The sequence below is a fragment of the Coloeus monedula genome, assembly GCF_965178545.1.
Source record: "Coloeus monedula genome assembly, chromosome: 27".
Lineage (NCBI taxonomy): Eukaryota > Metazoa > Chordata > Aves > Passeriformes > Corvidae > Coloeus > Coloeus monedula.
This window is the reverse complement of record NC_138807.1, coordinates 4,759,774-4,769,135: the sequence shown is the minus strand read 5'-3', so window position 1 is coordinate 4,769,135 and position 9,362 is coordinate 4,759,774. Positions and strand designations below refer to the sequence as shown.

The following is a 9,362-nucleotide window of genomic DNA, read 5'->3' as shown; positions in this document are numbered from 1 at the left end:
CCCAAAGCCCCCGGCACGGCCCCGTGACCCCAAAGCCCCCGGCACGGCCCCGTGACCCCAAAGCTCCCGGCACAGCCCCGTGGCCCCAAATCCCCCGGCACGGCCTTGTGCCTGGCACGGCAGCCCCAAACCCCTCACTCCCAATCCCTTGACCTCCAGCCTCCAGTGCAGCCCCTCATTCCCGATCCCACAGTCCCCCATTCCCAGCCCCATTTCCCATCCCCAATCCCCCATTCCCAGCCCCATTCCCATCCCATTCCCATTCCCAATCCCCCATTCCCAGCCCCATTCTCCCATTCCCATCCCATTCCCAGCCCCACTCCCAGCTCCCTTCCCCCATTCCCAGCCCCATTCCCCCATTCCCATCCCGTTCCCGGTCCCATTCCCCTGTTCCCAGTCCCATTCCCCCATTCCCATTCCCAGTCCCCCATTCCCATTCCCAGTCCCCCATTCCCATCCCCAATCCCCCATTCCCAGCCCCATTCTCCCATTCCCATCCCGTTCCCGGTCCCATTCCCCTGTTCCCAGTCCCATTCCCCCATTCCCATTCCCAGTCCCCCATTCCCATTCCCATCCCATTCCCATCCCCAATCCCCCATTCCCAGCCCCATTCTCCCATTCCCATCCCGTTCCCACCCCATTCCCAGTCCCCCATTCCCATCCCATTCCCAGCCCCATTCCCATCCCATTCCCATCCCCAATCCCCCATTCCCATCCCGTTCCCAGTCCCATTCCCCCATTCCCATCCCCAATCCCCCATTCCCATCCCATTCCCATCCCCAATCCCCCATTCCCATCCCGTTCCCATTCCCACCCCATTCCCAGCCCCATTCCCCCATTCCCACCCCATCCCACAGCCCCATTCCCTCTCCCACCCCGTTCCCCCGTTGTGCCCACCCTGGCCGTGCCGCGCCGGAGCTGTGCCAGCGCCTGGCGCAGGTGCCAGCAGGCCCTGCCCCGCGTGCCCTTGCCCACGTAGAACACGGCGCCCACGAAGCTCCGGAAGCGCTCGGCCGCGCTCAGGCCGGGGCTGCGCCGGGGCAGGTCCCGGGTGACCCTAAAGGGACAAAATCCCCGTTGTTTTGGGGGACCCTCTCTGAGCCCTGGCACGGGGTGGCAGCGAGGTGCCCGCACCTGGGGTCCAGCAGGAGGTAATTGAAGCTGGACTTGAGCCGCCCCTCGCGCCAGGGCCGGCCGCGCTCCGGCCGCTCGAACTCCCTGGTCAGTGCCAGCTCGTCCTGGGCACAGTCGGGGATGTGGCCGGTCCTCAGCGCGGCCACCAGCTCCGGGCTGTGGCCTGCGGGGCAGTGCCAGCTGTGGGGGCAGCCGGGAGCGCCCTGTGCCCGTCAGCGCAGCCCCCAGAGCCCCGCGGCCGCCCCGCTGTGCCCAGTGCCCGTCAGCGGGACCCCAAAAGCCGCATCCTCGTGACCCCAAACCCCCTGGCACAGCCTCATCCCCATGACCCCAAACCCCACAATGTCCATCCCCATGACTGCAACCCACCCACCACAGCCCCCAAAGTTCCCATTCCCATCCCAGTGGCCCCAAACCCCCCTGGTCCAGCCCCATTCCCATCCCAATGACCCCAAACCCCCTGGAGCAGCCCCATTCCCATCCCAATGACCCCAAACCCCCCTGGAGCAGCCCCATTCCCATCCCAATGACCCCAAACCCCCCTGGAGCAGCCCCATTCCCATCCCAATGACCCCAAACCCCCTGGAGCAGCCCCATTCCCATCCCAATGGCCCCAAACCCCCCTGGAGCAGCCCCATTCCCATCCCAATGACCCCAAACCCCCTGGAGCAGCCCCATTCCCATCCCAATGGCCCCAAACCCCCTGATCCAGCCCCATTCCCATCCCAATGACCCCAAACCCCCTGGAGCAGCCCCATTCCCATCCCAATGGCCCCAAACCCCCTGGTCCAGCCCCATTCCCATCCCAATGACCCCAAACCCCCTGGAGCAGCCCCATTCCCATCCCAATGACCCCAAACCCCCTGGAGCAGCCCCATTCCCATCCCAACGGCCCCAAACCCCCTGATCCAGCCCCATTCCCATCCCAATGACCCCAAACCCCCTGGAGCAGCCCCATTCCCATCCCAATGGCCCCAAACCCCCTGGTCCAGCCCCATTCCCATCCCAATGACCCCAAACCCCCTGGAGCAGCCCCATTCCCATCCCAATGGCCCCAAACCCCCTGATCCATCCCCATTCCCATCCCAATGACCCCAAACCCCCTGATCCAGCCCCATTCCCATCCCAATGACCCCAAACCCCCTGATCCAGCCCCATTCCCATCCCAATGACCCCAAACCCACTCCCGGCCGGTTCCGGGGGGGATCCCTGCGGTGCCACCCGGGGCTGTCCTGTCCCTCCCCCGGACTCACCCTCGGGCCACCCCGGCCGGTGGCCCCGGGCCGGGCGTTCGAGCCGCCGCCGGTGGAGCGGCCGCGTCTGCCCGGTGACGGAGAGCGACAGCGGTGCCACCGCGGCCACGCCGCCACCGCGCCCGGTGCCACCCTCGGGGCTGCTGGTGGCATCTGTGTCGCCAGGGCTGTGACAGTCCGCGGGTGTCTGTGCCCGTGCCACGTCCTCCCGGTGCCCCTCGGAGCGTGGGGTGGCACAGCCGGCGGGTGACGGTGGCACGGAGGGTGTCCCCAGCTCGCCACCGGGTGACGGTGGCACGGAGGGTGTCCCCAGCTCGCCACCGGGTGACGGTGGCACGGAGAGTGTCCCCAGCTCGCCACCGGGTGACGGTGGCACGGAGGGTGTCCCCAGCTCGCCACCGGGTGACGGTGGCACGGAGGGTGTCCCCAGCTCGCCGCTGGCACTGCCAGGTGGCCGCGGGGCCAGGGGGTGCTTGAGACTCCCGTGGGGCCACCGGGACCGGGATGTCCCCAAGGGCGAGGGGCGCTGCTGCCACCCGGAGCCACCTTCCAGCATCCCGGTGGCACCGAGGGGACCCCGAGTGACCGACGGGGACTTCTGGGGGTGTCCCCGGCTCCCCGTGACCAGCCGGACCTTGGGGCTGGGTTTGGGGGAGCCCCGGGCGAGTGACAGAGAGTCCTGGGGGTGTCCCTTGTCCCCAAATCCCAGCAGCACCGTGGGACCCGACCCTGAGGAGTTTTGGGGGTGTCCCTTGTCCCCAAATCCCAGCAGGACCGTGGGATCGGATTTGGGGGCGCTGCCACCCCCTGGGGACAAGCCGGGGAGGATCTGGGTGTCACCCCAAGAGCCGCCGGTCCCCTCTGCCTCCCCAGCGGCCACATCCCCGTCCCCTGGGGGGACACAGCGACCCAAGGGGGAGGTGACAGCGGCCCTGGGGACTCTGAGCCTGGGGGGTCTCCGGGGCATCGGGAGCGACTCGGGGAAGAGGGAGGAGGAGGAGGAAGAGGAGGAGGAGGAGGAGGAAGAGGAGGAGGAGGAAGAGGAGGAGGAGGAAGAGGAGGAAGCCAAGCGGAGCCGCGCCGCCACCGCCCGCAGGCGACTCCGGCTCCTGGGCGTGACGTGACGGTCGCCAAGGGTGTCCCGGCCCCTCGCGGTGACATCGGCAGGGTCGCCAAGGCACCGCGGGAAGCAGGGCGGGGACCCCCGGAGGCTGCAACCTCCGAGCCGGGCAAGGAGCCCCCCGACATCCACGGTAGCCCCGGAATCCTCCCCCGGTGGGGAAGGGGCTGCACCCCCCGGGGGACCCCCGGGCTGAGCCCCCCCGGCCTCGCTGCGCTCCGGGGACTCCAAGGCGCTGACGAAGCACTCGGTGCTGTCCCCGAGGCTGCTGCTGTCCCCAAAGCCAGCGGGGTCCCCGTCCCCGGGCTCTGGCACCCCCGTGATGGGGACAAAGGGACAGTGCTGAGCCGCAGCAGCCGCGATGCCACCCGCGATGCCACCGGAGGTCTGAGGTGCCACCGAGCAGCTGCCGAGGCCACCGCGGAGCAGGGGCGACCTCGGGGACACCGCGTTCATCCCCAACACCCCGCGCTGGTGCTGCCTGAGGGACACACCGGGAGCCAACTGGGGACAAGCGACAGCCATGTCCCCGAAGCTGGGACCCCCCGTCCGTACCCCTAAAATGCGGCTCGGGGGTCGCTCCTGGACGGGGTCCCGCTCTGAGAGCAGCGTGCTGGAGGCGAGGGGTGGCGGGAGGACAGCGGGGTGCCCGCGGGGCTCTTGGGGCCAGCCCGGCCACAGCGCGGTGACACAGCGGTCACTCGGCTCGTCCAGGAAGGACCTGCGGGTGCTGCTGAGGGGTCCGGCCTCGGGGCTGGCCCCGAGGGACACGGAGGAGTCGCTGCCATCGGTGCCATCCTCGGACAGGAAGGACAGAGCCCTCCTGGGCCAGCCCGGCTCTGGGGGACACAGATGGGGTCAGCGCCCGGCTCTGCTTCCCCCCCGCCGCCCCGGGACTGTCCCCGCTGAGGAGGGGACACTTTGGGGACCTCACCCTGGGTGGGGGTCCCGCCCCTCTCCAGTGCCAGCCGCTCCTGCGGGGAGGGGACAGCGCTGTCACCGCTGCCGGGGCCACCACGGGGTGCCACAGCCGCACCCACGGCTGGCCCCGCACCCACGGCTGGCCCCAGCCTTGTCCCCAGCGCTGGCCCCGCTCACCCGTGCCCGCAGCAGGAGCCCGAGGCAGCGCTGGCACCCCCGCGCCGCGGCCTCGTCCAGCGCTGGCAGCTCCCGGGCACAGCTGCGGCCACATCGGGGACAGGGGTCACCCCCCCGCGGCCACGGCCACCCCTCGGGGACACGCGAGTGCCACCGGCACCACCGGGGGACACCGCGTGCCCGGGACCCGGGGTTGGGGTCTCCAGTGTCGTGCAGCAGCCCCCACCACCCCAGCCCCCGCCTCGGTCCCGGTGCCACCCCCGGTGCCACCCCTGGTGCCAGGGTCCCCTCGGCAGCGCTGCTGTCCCCTCGGGTCGCGTTGTGTCCCCCAGTCCCGGTGCCCCCGCTCCGGTCCCAGTGTCCCCCGGCAGTGCCCGTGTGTCCCCCCCGGTGTCGGTGCCGATCCCCGGTGCCCGCGTGTCCCCCCCGGTGCTGGCGGCCCCGTTCCGGTCCCAGTGCCCCCGGTGCCTCTGTGTCCCCCGTGACCCCGCTGTCCCCTCCCGGTGCCCCCCGTGACCCCGCTGTCCCCTCCCGGTCCCGCTGTGTTCCCCGTGACCCCCCTGTCCCCTCCCGGGGTGACCCCACTGTCCCCTCCCGGTGCCCCCCGTGACCCCACTGTCCCCTCCCGGTGCCGCTGTCCCTCCACAGCCCCGGTGTCGTGGCCCCGGTCCCGGTTTCCTCCCCGGTCCCTGCGACCCCCGCCCTGAATCCCGGTGTCCCTATCCCAGTGCTGGTATCCCAATCCCGATATCCCGGTGTCCCTATCCCGATATCCCGATATCCCGGTGTCCCTATCCCGATATCCCGACATCCCGGTGTCCCAATCCCGGTATCCCGATATCCTGGTTTCCCAATCCCGATCTCCCGGTGTCCCTATCCCGATATCCCGGTGTCCCTACCGCGGTATCCCAATCCCGATATCCCGATATCCCGGTGTCCCAATCCCGATATCCCGGTATCCCGGTGTCCCTATCCCGGTGTCCCAATCCCGATGTCCCGGTGTCCCGGTGTCCCTATCGCGGTATCCCGGTGTCCCTATCCCGATATCCCGATATCCCGGTGTCCCTATCCCGATATCCCGGTGTCCCGGTATCCCGGTGTCCCTATCCCGGTGTCCCTATCCCGATATCCCGGTGTCCCAATCCCGATATCCCGGTGTCCCGGTGTCCCTATCGCGATATCCCGGTGTCCCAATCCCGATATCCCGATATCCCGATGCCCCAATCCCGATATCCCGGTATCCCGGTATCCCGATATCCCGGTGTCCCAATCCCGATATCCCGATATCCCGGTGTCCCTATCCCGATATCCCGGTGTCCCAATCCCGATATCCCGATATCCCGGTGTCCCTATCCCGATATCCCGATATCCCGGTGTCCCCATCCCGATATCCCGGTGTCCCTATCCCGATATCCCGATATCCCGGTGTCCCTATTCCGATATCCCGGTGTCCCAATCCCGATATCCCGATATCCCGGTGTCCCTATTCGGATATCCCGGTGTCCCAATCCCGATATCCCGGTGTCCCGGTGTCCCTATCGCGATATCCCGGTGTCCCGGTGTCCCAATCCCGATATCCCGATATCCCGATATCCCGGTGTCCCTATCGCGATATCCCGGTCCCGGTTCCCCCCCCCCGCTCACGCTCCGCTCATCCCGCCCGTTCAAACGCTGCGCGCCGCCGCTGATTGGCTGAAAATGCGCCAATAGGAGGCGGCCTGGGCGGCCACGCCCACCGCGCCGGGTGACGTCAGACGCAGAGGGGCGGGGCCAGGACCTTCGGCTCCCCCCAGTGGCCCGAGCTGGTATCGCCCAGTAACGGCACCAGTGCCACCAGTGCCCCCCAGTGCCCCAAACTGGTACTGCCCAGTGCCCCCAGTGCTCCCAGTGCTCCCAGTGCCCCAAACTGGTACTGCCCAGTGCCCCCCAGTGCCCCCAACCGGCACTGCCCAGTGCTCCCAGTGCCCCAAACTGGCACTGCCCAGCGCTCCCAGTACCCTAAACTGGCACTGCCCAGTGCTCCCAGTGCTCCCAGTGCTCCCAACTGGACCCCCATCCCCATGACTGGGGGGGACACGGGGCCGGCAGAGGGGACCCCCAAACACCACAGACCCCACAGGTCAGGAAAAGGCTTCTCATTCCCCATCCCTTGAGCAGCTCCGAGCCACGGCCAGCGCGGGTGCCCGGGGGCACCTCGGGGACAGCCGGGGGACACCCAGGGACAGCCAGGGACACCCCGGGGACACCCAGGGGACACCTCAGGGACACGGGGCCGGCAGAGGGGACCCCCAAACACCACAGACTCCACAGGTCAGGAAAAGGCTTCTCATTCCCCACAGAGCCACGGCCAGCGCAGGTGCCCAGGGACAGCCCAGGGACAGCCGGGGACACCTCGGGGACACCTCGGGGACACCCCGGGGACACCCCGGGGACACCACGATGTCCATTCCTGAGACCTGGGGGTGACACAGGGATGGGAGGAGGGGACAAAGGGCCACGAGAGGGGACAAAGGGCCACAAGAGGGGACAAAGGACTGGGAGAGGGGACAAAGGGCCACAAGAGATGACCCAGGGCCAGGAGAGGGGACACAGGGATGGAAGAGGTGACACAGGACTGGGAGAGGGGACACAGGACCAAGAGAAGTGACAAATGACCACGAGAGGGGACAAATGACCACGAGAGGGGACAAATGACCACAGGAGGGGACCCAGGGCCAAGAGAGGTGACAAAGGACCACGAGAGAGGACACAGGACCACGAGAGTGGACAAATGACCACGAGAGGTGACAAAGGGCCAGCAGAGGTGACACAGGACCAGCAGAGGCGACAAATGACCACAAGAGTGGACAAATGACCCCGAGAGGTGACCAATGACCACAAGAGGTGACCCAGGACCACAAGCACTGACCCCAACCCCCCCCATCTCCTCTCTCTCTCCCCATCCCCTCCACATCCCCGAGCAGCCTCGGGTGGCCAGCGGGGCTGGGCTAGCGCTGGCCCCTCACACGGTGGCCTCGCTGTCGGGGCTGTCGGGGCCGTCCAGCAGCCCGTAGGCGGCGTGGCTCTGGCAGGGCCGCTGCAGGGGATGCGCCAGCAGCTTGGCCATGCAGTTGTGCAGCTCCAGCGCAGGCCCTGCCAGCGGCACCTCGTACTTGTAATTGGTGCCTTTGGTGTCCAGGCTGCCGAAAAAGCCGAACATGTCCTGGCCAGGGGACAAAGGGAGGTGGCCACGGTGAGGGAGGAGGGCAGGGGATGGTGCTGGAGGTGAAAAAGGCAGCTCTGCTTTGCCCCTTGGGAATCCCCTACAAATCCCACCCCGTTTTCTGCCCCAAATCCCCTCTTTTTGGCTCCTCATTGCCCTGGGTTTGGCCTCTTTCCCCCCCCCCCCCCCCCCCCCCCAAGTTCGTCCCGATTTACTTCAATGCTGTTCAAATACTTCTATTCCCAACCCCAAAATCCCCCACAAACATCCCCCAAATCCCCTCCTTTGGCCCCCAATTTCTCCTCCAAATCCTCCCTATTCCCACCCCCACAAATCCCCCACAAATCCCTCCTTTTGCCCCCCATTTCCCCCTTTCCCCCAAATCTCCCCATTTCCCCTCAAATCCCCCCTATTCCCACCCCTAAAAAATCCCCCAAAATCCCCCACAAATCCCCTCCTTTTGCCCCCCATTTCCCCTTTTCCCCCCAAATTCTCCCCATTTCCCCTCCAAATCCTCCCCATTCCCACCCCCAAAAAATTCCCCAAAATCCCCCACAAACATCCCAGAAATCCCGTCCCTTTTTACCCTCCATTTCTCCCTTTTTTCTCCCCAAATTCCTCCCAATTTACTCCATTTCTGTTCAAATCCCCCCAAATCCCCCCAAATCCCCCCTTTTGCACCCCCATTTCCCCTCCAAATCCTCCCTATTCCCACCCCCAAAATTCCCCAAAATCCCCCACAAATCCCCTCCTCTTGCCCCTCATTTCTCCCCTTTTTCCCTCAAATTCCCCCCAAAATCCCTCCTTTTGCACCCCCATTTCCCCTCCAAATCCCCCCTATTCCCACCCCCAAAAAATTCCCCAAAATCCCCCCAAAATCCCCCCAAATCCCCTCCTTTTGCCCCTCATTTCTCCCCTTTTTCCCCAAATTCTCCCCATTCTCCTCCAAATCCCCCCTATTCCCACCCCCAAAATCCCCAAAATTCCACCAAATTCCCCAAAATCCCCCAAAATCCCCCCACAAATCCCCTCCTTATGCACCCCCATTTCTCCCCTTTTTCCCCCCAAATTCTCCCCATTTCCCCTCCAAATCCCCCCTATTCCCACCCCCAAAAAATTCCCCAAAATCCCCCACAAACATCCCAGAAATCCCGTCCCTTTTGCCCCCCATTTCTCCTTTTTCCCCCCAAATTCTTCCCAATTTACTCCATTTCTGTTCAAATCCCCCCAAATCCCCCCAAATCCCCCCTTTTGCACCCCCATTTCTCCTCCAAATCCCCCCTATTCCCACCCCTAAAAAATCCCCCAAAATCCCCCACAAATCCCCTCCTTTTGCCCCCCATTTCCCCTTTTCCCCCCAAATTCTCCCCATTTCCCCTCCAAATCCCCCCTATTCCCACCCCCAAAATTCCCCAAAATCCCCCAAAATCCCCCCAAATCCCCTCCTTTTGCCCCTCATTTCTCCCCTTTTTCCCCAAATTCTCCCATTTCTCCTCCAAATCCCCCCTATTCCCACCCCCAAAATCCCCAAAATTCCACCAAATTCCCCAAAATC

At 65.8% G+C, this 9,362-nt stretch overlaps 1 protein-coding gene across 3 annotated transcripts in view; it reads right to left on the bottom strand.

Annotated features, from left to right (window-relative positions):
• Positions 1–7,536: 7,536 nt before the first annotated feature.
• The window catches only part of BABAM1 (BRISC and BRCA1 A complex member 1), a 17,093-nt gene continuing 15,267 nt past the window's right edge, over positions 7,537–9,362 (bottom strand). For all 3 annotated transcript variants that reach the window (XM_082298093.1, XM_082298095.1, XM_082298094.1), the window contains exon 9: positions 7,537–7,807. In XM_082298093.1, coding sequence (XP_082154219.1) covers positions 7,607–7,807 — 201 coding nt within the window. In that variant the 3' untranslated portion in view covers positions 7,537–7,606. The remainder of the gene's footprint in view (positions 7,808–9,362) is intronic.